Here is a 16,945-nt window from a genome sequence, read left to right on the forward strand (position 1 = left end):
CTAGTGTTGTTTTAAATTGCAGTTCGTGTACAGACTGGCTAGTTGATGGTACAATTTTTAAACAGTTTTTATAACATGAGATTGTAGCATTTACAGAAGCAAATTGCTAATTTTTATATTTGTTGGTTTTTATAAATTGAATAAGTCTTCTTCAGATGAGTCACTGCATATTCCAAGGTGAGCACCATAGGTAAATTGGATTTTTCTCCCTGTGTCTGAGGTTGTGAGCTTCACCCATAGCTCCAGCTTCATTCTTTGGAATATTGAACTGTTGTGTTTTTCCATGCAAAATGTTTAGTACACATGCCCCACATCAATAATACAACCAAGAAAGTTGTACTCCTACACTTCAGACTTTTCTAACCATAGAAATGATTTTGTAAGAAACAGTCCAAAACCTGTTATGTATTTGAAATAGCACATGTAAGAAGGATGAGTTTTCCTCTCACTGTGCTTCGCTACATCATTTGGAAAGGTGGAACTCAGGAAGGTTGGGCAAGTAGTTTGCTCTTCAGGGAGAAGCTGTAGGAGGGTTGGGTGGAAGCATGTTCAGTCAGCAGAGGGTAGCTGTTCATTCCTGCGTCTGAAGAGAGTGGGTTACGTCATCAACATACGCTAAGGTTTCATCATTGGGAATAAAACCGTAGTGTTTTAAAATGTGGCCTTTCATTGTAGGATGTCTTCCTTAACTCATCTCCTGCCATAACCAGAACCTCAGGTCACTATATATGCTTTTTTTCCCCCCAGTTCTGAGTAGCTAGCTCCTTCCCTCCCCGGCCCTGGGCTCTTATATTTTGATGGTTCTTAGTTTATATCTTCCCATAAACTAAGATCCCTTGGGCATTAGGCTCAATAAATTTCTTTTCCGTTGAATTAAAATGTTAGAACTCCTTTGATAATATAACTACCATAAATGTGCTTAATTTTGTTTAACAGTAGGTGAAGAGAAGATAGTAAAAGATTGTTTATAACATAGTGAACATGTGTAGTTTTTACTAAAATTCTGAACATACTAAAAAAGCATTATGAAGCGAATGGGCGAAAACACCTTCCTAGAGATAAACTCTGAACACTTTAGTATTTACCCACATGGCTGCATAGCATTTCAGTGTGTGTGCACACTTCCTCAATGCATTCACTGATGGGCATTTCAATGTCCAGTTTCCACAAGTATTTTTTTAAAAATTAAGATTATTTTAAAATAATCTTATTAAAATTATTTTTAATAAGATTATTTTTTAAATAATCTTTATTATTTTAAAAATAATAAAGATCATCGTATTTCTATCTACTTGTTCAGTTACTTTTTAAGAATAACTTCTTAGGAGTAGCTTTTTAGAGTCAGATGGCATGAACGACTTTTGATACATGGATTGCCAATTTGCCCATTAGAAAACCAATAAGCTACTGAGAGAGTACAATTTCATCAACGCTTACATCTCTGCCAAACTGATGGACTAAACATAGTATTTCAAATTACAAGTGGGTTTGATCTTCACCTGGTATGTATACTTCCCGTTATGTTTCTTTGCCTGTTCCTATTCTTATCTTGATGACTGTCACACTAGTGTTGTGTGTATTAAGATGATTAGCCTTTTGTGATATACACTGCATATATTGTTTTTCCATTTTCTTTGTGAGTGTGTGTACGTTGTTTACAGTGTTTTTTTGGTTTGCTTTTATATCATTTTATTTCATCATCATGGGAATGTTTTCATTTTTATCCTGTCATATCTGTCAGACTTTCACTTGATTGGCTCTGCCTTTGGTGTCATGCTTACAAAAGTCTTTACCTTACGAGAGTTATAAAAACATATATCTTATATTTTATTCTAGTACTTACATAATTTCATTGTTTTGTTTTATATTTGAATGTTTAATTCAGCTGACCTGTTTTGAAGTAGGCATTTTTTCCCAAAATTTTTGTTTCACAATTTTCAGTGTTAAAATCAAGTATGATTACCAAGCCTGAGTGGGTTTATAGTACTTAACTCATAATATAAATGGGGAATCATAGCAGGATTGGATATTTTTCAATGAGTTAAACACTTACTACGTGCAAATACTTCATTACAGGTACAGTTAAAATGACCTGGCCAGGACCTTCTCCTCAGGGAACTTGAATTTCAGTAGGCTTGATGGGTACACACAGTCACAGCCATCATGCAAATCATCTGAGATGGAGGGTGCGTCAGGTGCAGATTTCAGACAGGTGGTGCTCACTCTCTTAGGGGAGTGACGGGGAAAGCTTTGAGGACTCAACTGGTTATTTTGTTTATACCTTACTAGGGAGCGATTGAAGATCGAAGTGCTAACACAAAGAATTGCTTCTAATACAACATGTTGGAGATGGAAATAGAGGTGAGAGTAAGACTCAGGGAGGCAGTGAGGGGTGCTTTACAGTAAATGTTGCCCGAGAAGGGCCTCAGCCATGAGGCACCAAGAGTAGCAAGGCAGGCAGCCTTTTCTTCATTCATAACAGGGCCTTGGCTGCCTGTCCTTTCCGCATGCTGGCCTCTTGCTGCTTGTTGACCTTTAGCTTCGATGTGTCCTCAGGGAGGCCTTCTCTGATCACTCTTGGTGGTAAGAAGCTGCGGTATTAAGTGTGGAGCAGCCCTTTGAAGAAAGTGAGTCACAAAAGGAAGAGAAAAGATGATAGCTTGGAAATGAGTAGCGAGATGGGAATCGAAGATGAGTTTGCAGATTAGTAGGCAGAGGACAGACTGGAGGTAAATAGGGAGAGATTATAGTTGTTGGTACCTGGCTTGCGGGGGGGTGGTAATTGATGAGGAAAGGTCTTGGAGGTGGGGAGGGATGAGAATAAGCCCCTCTGAAAGGGTGTTGTTCATGCAGGAAGAGGATCGAATTGTCTGAGACCAGGAAGGAAGACTAAATAAATGAGACACTGAAAGCATGTGGGAGTGGGGAGGTGAAGTGGCACTGATCTCTATAAATCAGGCCTAGTGACTGGCATCTCAGAGAACGGTTTCGGGATACCTGTGTTAGCACATTCCATGGAATTTGAGGCAACAAGAGGTAGATGAAAGGATTGCTGAATAAATGAAAGAATTCTTTCAAGTAAAATGAATTTATAGAGGAGAACCTAACCAGCCGGTGTGGGGATGCAGCCATCTGAAGGGGAAGATAATACAGGACAGGGTTTGACCTGGCACAGGACCAACGGGTCAAGAGAAAGTAACTTCCCCCCAGCTTTACTGAGATACAGTTGACATACGGCACTGTGTAAGTTTAAGGTGTGCAGCATGATGATTTGACTTCATGAAATTATGACATCCATCATCTCATATAGATACAAAGTTAAAGAAATAGAAAAAAACATTTTTTCCTTGTGATGAGAAAACTTAGGATTTACTCTCTTAGCAACTTTAATTATATTTACCATGTTGTACATTATGTCCTTAGTACTTATTTATCTTATGAAGGGAAGTCTGCACTTTAAAAAAAAAATAATAATAATTTTATTTTTGACTGCATTGGGTCTTTGTTGCTGTGCGTGGTCTTTCTCTGGTTGCGGGGGCTACTCTTCATTGTGGTGCGCAGGCTTCTCATTGCGGTGGCATCACTCGTTGCGGAGCACAGGCTCTAGGCACGCCGGCTTCAGTAGTTGTGGCTTGCGGGCTCTAGAGCGCAGGCTCAGTAGTTGTGGCACACGGGCTTAGTTGCTGCGGCATGTGGGATCTTCCCGGACTAGGGATCGAACCTGTGTCCCCTGCCTTGGCAGGCGGATTCTCAACCACTGTGCCACCAGGGAAGCCCCAATTTGCACTTTTGATTGCCCTCATCCAATCCCCCCAGCCCCCGTCACCTCTGTAGCTACAAATCTGACCTCTTTTTCTATAAATTTGTTTGTTTTTGAAGTATAATTGACCTACAACACTGTTAGTTCCTGTTACACAACATGGTGATTCTATATTTCTCTACATTTCAAAATGGTCACCAGGATAAATCTAGTTACGATATGTCACCATACAAAGATACTAGGTAGTTACTGTGTTTCCTACACCGTACATTTCATACCCATGACTCATTTATTTTGCAACTGGAAGTTTGTTTGATCTGTCTCACCTGTTCCTTTCCCTCTGGCAGCCGCCTGTTCTCTGTATCTGTAACTCCATTTCTGTTTTGTTATGTTCGTTCATTTGTTGTTTAGATTCCACATATAAGTGAAATCATACAGTAGTCTTTCTCTGTCTGACTTATTTCACTTAGTGTAATACCCTCCAGGTCCATCTGTGTTGTTGCAGATGGCAAGATGTTACTCTTTCTCATGGCTGAGTAGTATTCGTGTGTGTGTGTGTGTGTGTGTGTATCAAATCTTCTTTATCCGTTCATCTGTTGATGGGCACTTGCTTTGCTTCCATATCTTGGATATCATAAATAATGCTGCAATGAACAGAGACATGCAAATGTCTTTTCCTTTTCCTTTCTTCCCTCCCCTCCTTTTTTTTTTTTTTTTTTTTTTTTTTGGCCTCGTGGCATGCAGGATCTTAGTTCCCCGACCAGGGATTGCACCCATGCCCCTTGCAGTGGAAGTGCAGAGTCCTAACCACTGGACCACCAGGGGATTCCCATAAATGTCTTTTCTAATTAGTGTTTTTATTTTCTCTGGGTGAATAGGAGTGGAATTTGCTGGATCATATGGTAGTTCTATTTTTAATTTTTTGAGGAGTTTCCATACTGTTTTGCGTAGTGGCTGGACTAATTTACATTCCCACCAACAGAGCATGAGTGTTCCCTTTTCTCCACATCCTTGTCAGTGCTTGTTATTTGTTTTCTTTTTCATAATTGCCATTCTGACAGGTGGGAGGTGATATCTCATTGTGGTTTTGATTTGCATTTCACTGATGATTAGTGATATTGAGCATCTTGTCATGTGCCCGTTGGCCATCTGTATGTCTTCTTTGGAAAAATGTCTATTCAGATCCTCTGCCCAGTTTTTAATTGAGTTGTTTGTTTATTTTTTGACGTTGAGTTGTGTAAGTTCTTTGTATATTTTGGATATTAATCCCTTGTGGGTCATATTGTTTGCAAATATCTTCTCCCATTGCGTCTGCGGCCTTTTTGTTTTGTTGATAGTTAACTTCACTGTGTAAAAGCTTTTTTAGTTGAATGTAGTCCTGTTTGTGCTTTTGTTTCCCTTGCCTGAGGAGGCATATCCAAAAAGTATTTTTAAGACTGATGTCAAATAGTGTACTGCCTATGTTTTCTTCTAGGAGTTTTATGGTTTCAGGGCTTATATTTAAATCTTGTATCCATTTTGAATTTATTTTTGTGCATGATATGAGAGAGTAGTCCAGTATGATTCTTCTGTATGTAATTGTCCTGTTTTCCCAGCACAATTTATTGAAGAGGCTGTTTTTTCCCCATTGTACATTCTTGCCTCCTTTGTCATAGATTAATTGCCCATGTAAGTGTGGATTCATCTTCTGGGCCTTCTGTTCCGTTCCATTGATTTATGTGTCTGGTTTTGTGCTAGTACCATGCTGTTTTGATGACTGTAACCATATAGTATAGTTTGAAATCTGGGTGCATGATGCCTCCAGCTTTGTTCTTCATTCTCAAGATTGTTTTTGTTTGTTCGTTTTTTGCTATTTGGGGTCTTTTGTGTTTCCATATAAATTTTAGAATTACTTGTTCTAGTTCTGTGAAAAATGCCATTGGCATTTTGATAGGGATTGCATTGAATATTTAGACGGCTTTGGATAGTATGGTCATTTTAGCAATATTAAGTTTTCCAGTCCATGAACTTGGTATATCTTTACATCTGTTCCCGTTGTCTTCAGTTTCTTGCATTGGTGTCGTTATATTTCCGAGTATAGGTGTTTTACCTCCTTAGTTAGATTTATTCCCAGGGATTTTAATTAATTAATTTATTTATTTTTTGCGATACGTGGGCCTCTCACTGTTGTGGCCTCTCCTGTTGCGGAGCACAGGCTCCGGACGCGCAGGCTCAGCAGCCATGGCTCATGGGCCCATCCGCTCCACGGCATGTGGGATCTTCCCGGACCGGAGCGCGAACCTGTGTGCCCTGCATCAGCAGGCGGGCTCTCAATCACTGCGCCACCAGGGAAGCCCCCAGGGATTTTATTTTTTGATGCGATTTGTAAATGGGATTGTTTTCTTAATTTCTCTTTCTGATAGTTCGTTGTTAGTGTATAGAAATACAACAGATTTCTTTGTATTAATTTTGTATCCTGCAACTTTGCCGAATTTATTGATGAGCTCTTAGCAGTTTATTCATGATGCCTTTAGGATTTTCTATAGAGTATCATGTCATCCTCAAACAGTAACAGTTGTACTTCTTCCTTTCCAATTTGGATTCCTTTTCTTTTTCTTGTCTGATTGCTGGGGCTAGAACTTCCAACACTAAGTTCAATAAAAGAGCGACAGTGGGCATCCTTGTCTTGTTCCTGATCTTAGAGAAAATGCTCTCAGCTTTATACCATTGAGCCCACCATGTTAGCTGTGGGCTTATATATGACCTTTTTTATGTTGCGGTATGTTCCCTCTATATGCACTTTGTTGAGTTTTTTTAATCATACATAGATGTTGAATTTTATTAAAAGCTTTTTCAACATTTATTGAGACGATCATAAAATTTTTCTTCCTCAGTTTGTTAATGTGGTATATATCACATCGATTTGTGGATATTGAACCATCCTTACATCCATGGGGTAAATCCCACTTGATCATGGTGTATGATCCTTTAAATGTATTGTTGAATTCAGTTTGCTAATATTTTGTTGAGTAATTTTGCATCTATGTTTATCATTGATATTGGCCTGTAATTTTCTTTTCTCTTCTCTTTGTCTGGTTTTGCTCTCAGGGTGATGCTGGCCTCATAGAATGAGTTCAGAAGCACTCCTTCCTCTGCAATGTTTTGGAAGAGTTTCAGAAGGATACATGTTAACTCTTCTGTAAATGTTTGGTAGAATTCACTTGTGAAGCCATATGGTCTTGGACTTCTGTTTGTTGGGAGTTTTTAAATTATTGATTCAGTTTCATTACTGATAATTGGTCTGTTCATATTTTCTATTTCTTCCTGGTTCAGTCTTGGGAGGTTGTACATTTCTAGGAATTTGTCCATTTCTTCTAGGTTGTCCATTTTATTTGCGTATAATTGTTCACAGTAATCTCTTGTGATCTTTTGTATTTCGGTGCTGTCAGTTGTAACTTCTGCTTTTTCATTTCTGATATTATTGATTTGGGCCCTCTCTCTCTAGTGCTGGCCCACTGGTGGGTAGAGCTGGGTGGCTGGTTGTGCGACCAGGGGTCCTAGTGTAGGCTTGCTGGTGAGCAGGCTGGTTTCAGACATCACTGGCTGCAGGGTTCGGGGTGTTCCAAAGCTTTGTAAGCCTACTGGTGAGTGGGGCTGGATCCCAGAGTGGCTGGCTGATGGGTCCAAGGTGTTTCAGAGCTAGTATCGGCCTACTGGTGGACAGGGTCAGGGTCCTATGTGTCCCAGGGCTAGTGCCCAGCGTAGGCAGGCTGGTCATGGAGTCTCTGGCTGCAGGGCCCTGGGGGTCCAGGGGCTGGTGCCAGCCTACTGGGGTGGGCTGGGTCCTGACTCAGCAGGTACAGGGCTGTGGTATCCCGGGGCTAGAGAAAATCATTTAAATATCGAAGCATGACAACTCATCAAACTTGGGAGGAAGACAGTTGAAACCAGGAGGGAATTGATGGACTAGGAGAATAGGAGGGCATGGAGGAGTCAGACATAAGATGGACATGGAGAAGTTTCAGTAGATCAGGGTGTCAGAAGTAGAAGACAAGGAGTGTTACTCAAGAAGATCTTGCAGATCTCTGATGAGATCAAATGTATACTGGTGTGAGAAGACAGAGTGCAGTCCAGGGATTAAGAGGCCACTCAGTCAGAAGGCAACGCAAATAGATCTTGATCTTACAGAAAGTAAAGGAAATAAGTGGACAGGGAAAATTGAACCAGTATCAGAGTCAATTGAGTAAAGAAAGCCAGAAGAAGGAATTTATGCATAGACCATAAATTACAAATTTTGGAGAGCGAGAAACAAAGTTTGTATTGGTGGAGTATCATGGAGTTATTAGTTCCAACACAACACTAAGTTCAGTGTTAGTGTGGAAGTACAATAAATTTCTCTCTTAGAGTTCCAGTAGGACAGTTGTGGGCCTTGATACTCATGGATTCTGAAATTTTTAAGGAATCAAGTTGGGCCTGCAAGTTTGCTCTGGTTTGGTAACAACTACAGTATATTTGATTGTATTAGAGTACAGTGCTTCCTCCTTTATTCAAACCACCAGTAATTATTAGTTTTCCTGTAAGCTTGTAATGATTACACATAGAAGATCTTCTGAATTAATTAAGAACTTTATTAGGCCCTCTATTCCAAATTTGCTTCTTAACCAGATCTGTTTACCAGGAGAGCAGAAAAGATAACCAATATAGAAAAGTATTCCTTATTAATTTGTTATATTTGTGTATTATATCTCTTATTTATAATGAGTATGAGACCAGAAAAATGTGATCTTCCTCTCTTAAGAACTGAAAGTACATATATGAAAATCAGCTCATATTCTAATCTTTCTTATTTGTAGACCATTCGAAGGAAAAAGAAAGTTCAGATACCAGTAAGTCGTCCTGATCCTGAACCAGTATCTGAGAATGAAGAAGATAGTTATGATGAGGAAGTACACGACCCGAGAAGTGGCCGTGGGGGCATGGTTAACAGGAGGAGTGAGAAGAGCTGGGCCAGGGATAGAAGTGCAAGTCGAGAGAGGAGTCTGTCTCCGCGATCTGATAGGCGATCTGTGGCTTCCAGTCAACCTGCCAGACCCACCAAAGTCACACTGGTGAAATCCCGGAAAAACGAAGGTATTTTCTACCAACTCGTTTATCATTTTCACATGAAAATTTTAAGACTAATTTTAATGAGAAGTAAGTTTGCCATCACTTTATATCTTTGCTTTGTTGTCTTCTGTTATCTTCGTTTTTGTGTCCTGTTGCTTTAAATCAAATCCTGTGATGTCAGGCTTCAGGGGTCATCTGTTTCCTCTTCTTGAATCATTTTGTTGTAGCAGATAGTACTTCACATAAATTGTCCAGTAGTTGGATTTTGGATTACTTCTTGTGAGTAGAATAGGCTAATACAAGAAATGTCACGCCATCACCAAGTTGCAATTCAGTGTTTTACTTAGCTGTCAGGATCAGTAGTACCTACATCTGGGTAGAAATCATTGGATTCGGAGGGAGGGCAGGCTGCCTTTTCTAAATGGAGAGTCGGAGGGAGAGGACCCGCCACAGGATATTGCTCTAAAAGCAAAGGACTTGTTTGTCAAAAAATTTTGAAGCTGAAGCCTAGCTGCCTCCCCTCAGGTAATCACATTTGATACAAATGAGTCTGATTGTGGCTTCTTGCTGCCGTGGGCGTGTCTCTCCCATGCAGGAAAGCGTTGATGACTGATCATTTTGATAAAAAGGTGTAAGAGTATTTGAAGGCTGGCTCTGATCCGCTTTACTGAAACCTGACATGTCTCCTGGTTATTGCTCCCCTCTGCCCTCATCCATACCAACTTCTCAGTCAGACTGTCTGTGTTCAGAGCTGTTTCTCCTTGTTCACCACTCACTCTTCAGCCCTCTCTCTCTGGTATCTGCTCCTAGAACTGGTCATACTAAATCCGGTAGAAATTTCTAGTCTTTATCTTACTTGCCTTTTCAGTACCATTTCACATAGTTAACCACTCCCTGTTTTTTTTTGAATTTTATTTATTTTTTATACAGCAGGTTCTTATTAGTTATCTGTTTTATACATATTAGTGTATATATGTCAATCCCAGTCTCCCCGTTCATCCCATCCCACCCCCACCCCCCCCAGTTTCCCCCCTTGGTGTCCATACGTTTGTTCTCTACATCTGTGTCTCTATTTCTGCCCTGCAAACCGGTTCATCTATACTATTTTTCTAGGTTTCACATATATATGTTAATATACCATATTTGTTTTTCTCTTTCTGACTTACTTCACTCTGTATGACAGTCTCTAGGTCCATCCACGTCTCTACAAATGACTCAGTTTCATTTCTTTTTATGGCTAAGTAATATTCCATTGTATATATGTACCACATCTTTATCCATTCATCTGTTGATGGGCATTTAGGTTGCTTCCATGACCTGGCTATTGTAAATAGTGCTGCAGTGAACATTGGGGTGCATGTGTCTTTTTGAATTATGGTTTTCTCTGGGTATATGCCCAGTAGTGGGATTGCTGGGTCATACTGTAATTCTATTTTAGTTTTTTAAGGAACGTCCCTACTGTTCTCCATAGTGGCTGTATCAATTTACATTCCCACCAACAGTTCAAGAGGGTTCCCTTTTCTCCACACCCTCTCCAGCATTTGTTGCTTGTAGATTTTCTGATGATGCCCGTTCTAACTGGTGTGAGGTGATACCTCATTGTAGTTTTGATTTGCATTTCTCTAATAATTAACCACTCCCTGTTTTTTGAAATAATGTTTTCTCTTGGCTCCTGTAATGCTGTGGGTTTCAGGGGTTCCTCCCTCTTTCTTTTCTGTATCCTTGGCAATCTCTTTGTCCTCATTCTACCTTTCAGTGTTCTGTGGATTTCTGTTCTAGAATCTCTTTTCTACTTCATATAACATCTTTAGGAAATCTCATGTCTCTCAGTGTCGTGGGCTGCTCATGATGGCACAGCTCCTTCCCTAGGTCCAGTGTGTGTACCCTGGTGCCCCAGCTGACTCATAGGCATGTACACTTAGGTGTTCGTCTGCATCCCTCAGATACAGCACATCTCCCTCGTGGAATGTTTCTTATGAAATATCCCATTGCATATATTCCTGTCTACCCGGTCTCTCAAGCCAGCCGGGGGCAGCATGGTATAGTTTTCCGTGACATCTTTTTTCCCCTGCTTTCCTATGCCCGGTTAACACCTTCTAACTTCCTAAACACCACACTTGACTGTCCTACGCCTCCTTTCTCCACCACCACCACCCTCATCCAAGCTACCAGCATCTTTTTTTTTCTTCCATCTTTATTGAGGTGTAATTGACATTGTATATTAATATGTAAAGTTGTTATGTATTTAAGGTGTGTACAGTGTGATGGTTTGAGGTATGTATACACTAGGAAACGATCACCACAATCAAGTTAATCAACACATCGTTACTTTTTCCTTTTTTGTGTTGTGGGGCACGGCGGGTGAGGAGCATCACACCACTGTCTATTAAGTGACTCACCCAGCCTCATGATGCAGTCTCTGGATCTCCCTGGTCCATTCTGTGGACTGCTCCACATGGTTACAGGGTCCTCTGGGCTGCTTCTCTGTCTGACTCTTGCCCTACACTTATGACTTCATCAAACCTGTCTTGTCTTTCCTTCATACCTTCTGGTGCACTTGTTTTTAACCATTCTGTCTCGACCAGTGTGCACACGCACGCACACACCCACACCCACGCGCATGCGCGCGCACACACACACACACACCACCACCCCCACCCAACCTCATATATTCTTTTTTTTTTTTTTTTAAACCCACATTTGTTTATTTATTTATTTTTGCTGTGTTGGGTCTTCGTTTCTGTGCGAGGGCTTTCTCTAGTTGTGGCAAGCAGGGGCCACTCTTCATCGCGGTGCACGGGCCTCTCATTATCACAGCCTCTCTTGTTGCGGAGCATAGGCTCCAGACGCGCAGGCTCAGTAGTTGTGGCTCACGTGCCTAGTTGCTCCGCGGCATGTGGGATCTTCCCAGACCAGGTCTCGAACCTGTGTCCCCTGCATTGGCAGGTGGATTCTCAACCACTGCGCCACCAGGGAAGTCCATTTCTCAGGTTTAGCGTTAGTATTTCTTAGGTAGAGTTTCAGCTTTAGCATTTGCTTCTCAGGGAGGCCTTCTCTGACCCCCACTAGGCACAGAATCATGTATTGCTCCATCCGAACTCTTCATCACACAGGTAATTGTGGTAACGTCTTTTTCCCTACTGACTAGGGAAGCTGCCAGAGTGCAGGGACTGTCTCAATTGCTGGTTTTTATCTCTAGTGCCTACCACCTAGTTAATATTTACTAAGGAAATACTTAGAATAAACGAATACATTAATATACAAGGAATATTTTAGAGTCATCTCTGTATTTTGGTCATTTATAATTTTTAAGTCTTAAATAAGGGCAGTCTTTTAATCAATACTTTCTTTCTGTGAGATATAGTCACCATTTCTAAAGCACACATAGTTGACTGCCTAGATCCCCTAGAAGGTCATTTTCTTTTTTTTAACCCTGATTCTATTCCTGCTTGTGAAGACTCTTTGTATATTTGCCTTAAGTTGAACTGTAACTGATGTAACTTTTAAAAGCTTGAGTAGCAGGTCTGCTAACTTATCCCATCTTAAAAACAGTTTTGTTTCCCTTCTGGTTTTTGTTTTGTTTTTCTTTCCCAGTAAGACTCAGTCCTACTCTTTCTCCTAACGCAACCGGGGCAGTCCTGTTCTATTGACATTATACTGTTAGTTGTAATCATTGTACAGCTTTGCAGGCCCCCTGGACAGTTTTCTGGACTCTCCTGGTAACTTCTTTAACTCTGACCACTCCCTCACCCACAGGTGCAATTAATGTTGCCATGCTCCTGGGCACTTTGGGCACTTTGTCGGTTGTTGGAAGGACTGGCATCTTTAACTCCTCCCCACATCTGCTTGGCTTGTTTGAAGCCCTCGTTTGAGTGGTGCACACTGATGCTCTGTGTATGTCTCTCAGAGAGGTGTTAAAGTCATCAACAAAATCGTAAAGGATTCCAGAGTTTTCCTTTTCAGAATTTTATTCTTTAAACCTTCTGAGAAGCTAGTGCATCAGCATGACACCATCAGAGAGAAATGGTTATCTCTTCGGATTTTTCTCTCTTTCAGTACAGTGAGAGCACGATGTGTCAATCTTTTGTTTGAACCACGCACTTTCCCTTTGCTTTCACACTGACAGTGAAAACTTTCTGATGATTAGAGGAAATGTCTTCTTTGCAGGGAGGCCAAGAATAATTTCTTATTACTGATTGTACTTAAAAACTCTATGCGGTGATTATTAGTTTCATACTTTTAAACTCTATTTAAGAGTCTTGGGATTTTACACTAAAGACATTTAAATATATTATTTCAGAATATGGTCTTCGATTGGCCAGCCATATATTTGTAAAGGAAATTTCACAAGATAGTTTGGCAGCAAGAGATGGCAATATTCAAGAAGGCGATGTTGTATTGAAGGTATAGTCATATTCTTACATTTTGATGAACTGCAGTAGAAAACAAGTTCTAGTGTGACCACATAGCTCCTGTTCATGCTTGAAGCGATTTTGCCAAAAAGAATTAAAAATCAGTATTTGGGGACTAGATAGTTTGCCACTGGCTATTATTACATGTCAACACTGACGCTTTTCTTTGGGCATAGAGTCATCCTAGAGAATTAATAGCGCCAAATGTGTATTTTTCACTAATAGGAGTTACTTTTGTAGATAGATTTGTTTGTTGTTCCACATTAAGTGGTTTTGATAACTCCTCCGGATATTATTGATGTGTTTTGTTAGTTTGCCCATGAGTAATAGAAAGTGATGGGGAGGAGGTAGAAGATGCTAATTTGGGCTTTTCTAGCAGAGCAGCAGTGTAGTACAGATTTTATTATTTCAGTAAGGAGGAGTACTTTGATAGTTTAGGAAAAGTGTAAAGGGAATATTTTGGTTCTCAGAGCAAGCCCAGGAGTAGTCTAGATATTCCTGTTCATGTCAGACTAAGTTAACGTTTGTATTTTTGTCATTTACCTTCAACCTATAGTTTCTTTTCTGTTGCAGATAAATGGTACCGTGACGGAAAATATGTCATTGACAGATGCAAAGACATTGATAGAGAGGTCTAAAGGCAAGTTAAAGATGGTAGTTCAGAGAGATGAGCGGGCTACCCTGCTGAATGTCCCTGATCTTTCTGACAGTATCCACTCTGCTAATGCCTCTGAGAGAGATGGTGAGTGTGGCTCTGTTTGCAGAGACCCTTTAAGTGACCTGTTTCTTAAAGTGGGAAGATTTGACATTTTAGAATGAAATGATAATTTTCTATAAGCCAGACACCTTCAAAATATAAGAATTCAAAAAAAATTTTTTCTGTTGACAGCTCACCAATATCGAATAGTAGCTGATTAAGTTAATGCTTAAATCAACCATTTTATATGAATTTATATTTAGTAACTTATTTCCATTATTATTGGAGTACCTTATATTTTACTGTAGTCATTTCATGGGAAAATAAACAGCACTCTTTTGTTTAACAGACATTTCAGAAATTCAGTCACTGGCATCAGATCATTCTGGTCGATCACACGACCGGCCTCCCCGTCACAGCCGATCACGATCTCCTGACCAGCGGTCAGAGCCTTCTGACCATTCTAGACAGTCTCCACAGCAGCCCAGCAATGGCAGGTAATCATGCTCTGTTGTTTAAAATAAAACAGGTGTGTGTGCTTGGTACATGTTTCTGGTTTTGCTTAGAAATAAAATTAGAAGATAGGTTGTCTTTGGATTACTTAAATTAGGTTCGTGTTTCTTTATCAATTTAGGTATTTCTTATCTAGAATAACAGAGGTCAAACTGTTTCATAAAAGGCCAAAGAGTAAGTATTTTAGGCATGTGAGCCAAGTCTTGTCACTACTCAGCTCTGTCTTTGTGGCACAAAACTAACTGTAGACAGTATGTAAATAAATGGGCATGGCTGTTTTCCAATAAAACTTTATTTTTAAAAAATTGGCTTTCAGCTGCAATTTGCTGACCCACTGCATTAGAAGATGCTAGCAAGCTTTAGGACAAGTTAACTGTATACAGTAGAAGTCCTTAAGTGGAGAGATTAACCTGGACTTTATTTTCTGCTTTAAAGTACACTGTCTGGTATTTATGCCAAAGGGTCTGCTATGCTAGTAGTATATGACTTACCTGAGTTTATAGTCTCTGGGGTCACATATACATTTGAGAATATGAGGAAAATTATGACTCTTCTTTCCAGAAAAATGCACATGTACACATACGTGTAGCACTTTACATAAGAATTCTGGACATTCCCCGGGGCTCTGTAGGCCACCTAGGGGTGGACCTAGGGTTTAACAGCAATCCATATGGAGATCTTCTGTAGACACTTGAAATTTCAGGTCCAGAGCTGACCAGTTTAAGATTCAAGGTGGTGATTTGGGACTTACTGCATGAGGGTGTTAGCTGAAGCCATAGAAGTCACTAAAAGTGCCAAGAGAAACAATATAGATAGAACGCCCAGAGGTGGACCACAGGGAGTGTTCCCTGAGGAGGCAAGGGAGAAGTCCCTCCCTGGGAGAGAGCTGTCCTCAAGATTGTCAGAAATCATACAGATAACAGTTGTTATGCACCCCTGAGTTTAGATATTTGTGAGGCTGATTCTCTCTGAATTTCAGATTTTAGACATATAAATTGTATTAACCCTGATCTTTGTAATTAATGTTATAATTTTTTTAAGGAATATTATAGTATGTCACATGCAAAATGGACTTATAGTCGATTATTAGTTTTAACTGCTGCAGGTTAACACATTAATTCTAAAAATCTCCCTGACACAGTACAGACCTTATCTGGAAAAGGACAGCTGCTGCAACATGTACACAGTGACAGAGCTAACATCCCTGATGAGTCACGGGGAGTGGCTGTAATTGTAACACAGTTCTCTCACCTAGAAGCTAGGCTGGCATCAAGCAATTTGGACATGATTTTCCTTTAAAAAGAAAGAAAGAAATGCTCATCAAAACTTTGGCCATTTGTATTTATTGTAATCAAATTCTAAACCTTAGAAAGTTCTTTCTGATACTTTTTTCCATTTAGATTTCCTAAACACTTGACATCTGTAACTTTAAAAGTTGAAGAGGATTTAAAAATTTTTTAACTATCTTCATATTATATTGGGTTGTTTTACTCTCTTGGGAACCTCAAGTATTCTTTATGGGTAACACCAGTTATATGAGATCTTTTAAAAATACAGAATCCTGGGCCTGCTTCTCAGTTCATCTGAGGTGGAGGCAGGGAATACTTTTTTAAAGTTCCTGATAGCATTCTCTTCTATACATTACCAGATTTGGGAACTTCTGGTTAGAACATGTAGCATATACTAAGGAAAAGATAGTACTTTGAGTACAGAAGACAAAACGTCTTCAGATTCTTTTCCAAATGTTTGTACTGAGAATATAATTCCTGAAAATTAAGTGGCCTGTCAAAAGACAGGATGTAAAGTAGTACCAGTTGCTTAAAGGTTTCATTTTCATTTCCCCCCTAAAGTTAATATTAAAATCCAGATAACTGTGGGAGTTTTAATATAGAAGGTGCCTTGCATTTTGAGAAACAACTTAGATATAGTAAGAGAGTAAAATCCTAGTATTAAAAAACACATGGGACATTTTCTTTTTGTTATTTAATTTTGTACAGATGTCTTTGTTTTACAAATGTTCTTTAAATGCTCTTGTTTAAAAAGTGAAACAAAAAAGACTGGTGAGAAAAGTTTCAGTTTAGTGTGTAAAACACTAGCCCCACCTTTTTCTCTTCCTAGATTTCTGAGTATTTTCGTATGTTTGTAAGACTGCAGTTATCTGTTGAGAATAGTAACTTTCATTTTGTCAGAGGCAATAGAATATAGTGATTTCTTTGGGCTTTGAAGCAAGTTTTCCTGGGTTTAAGTCCCACCCTGCCATTGGTTACTTGCGCAACCTTGAAACCTCTCTGCACTTTAGTTTTCTCATTTGCTGTAAAAAAAAAAGGCATCATACATTACAAAGTTGTGAAAGTTAAATTAGTTATTAGAACACCTGGCGCAAATATTGGCTGCTCTCATTAGTATGGTGATTAGTAGTAGTAGTAATAGTATCATCAGTTAGAGTTTCCAAAAGTGCTTTCACATCTGCTCATATTA

At 39.7% G+C, this 16,945-nt stretch overlaps 1 protein-coding gene across 6 annotated transcripts in view; it reads left to right on the plus strand.

The window, feature by feature from the left end:
* The window catches only part of TJP1 (tight junction protein 1), a 119,414-nt gene that overhangs the window by 56,152 nt on the left and 46,317 nt on the right, over positions 1–16,945 (plus strand). For all 6 annotated transcript variants that reach the window (XR_009541949.1, XM_060156818.1, XM_060156825.1 and 3 more), the window contains exons 5-8: positions 8,593–8,869; positions 13,146–13,249; positions 13,831–13,999; positions 14,304–14,451. Coding sequence is in view for 5 of the 6 variants with exons in the window: in XM_060156818.1 (XP_060012801.1) it covers positions 8,593–8,869; positions 13,146–13,249; positions 13,831–13,999; positions 14,304–14,451 (698 nt within the window). In the remaining variant the exon portion in view is untranslated. The remainder of the gene's footprint in view (positions 1–8,592; positions 8,870–13,145; positions 13,250–13,830; positions 14,000–14,303; positions 14,452–16,945) is intronic.

The sequence above is a fragment of the Lagenorhynchus albirostris genome, chromosome 1 (assembly GCF_949774975.1).
Source record: "Lagenorhynchus albirostris chromosome 1, mLagAlb1.1, whole genome shotgun sequence".
Lineage (NCBI taxonomy): Eukaryota > Metazoa > Chordata > Mammalia > Artiodactyla > Delphinidae > Lagenorhynchus > Lagenorhynchus albirostris.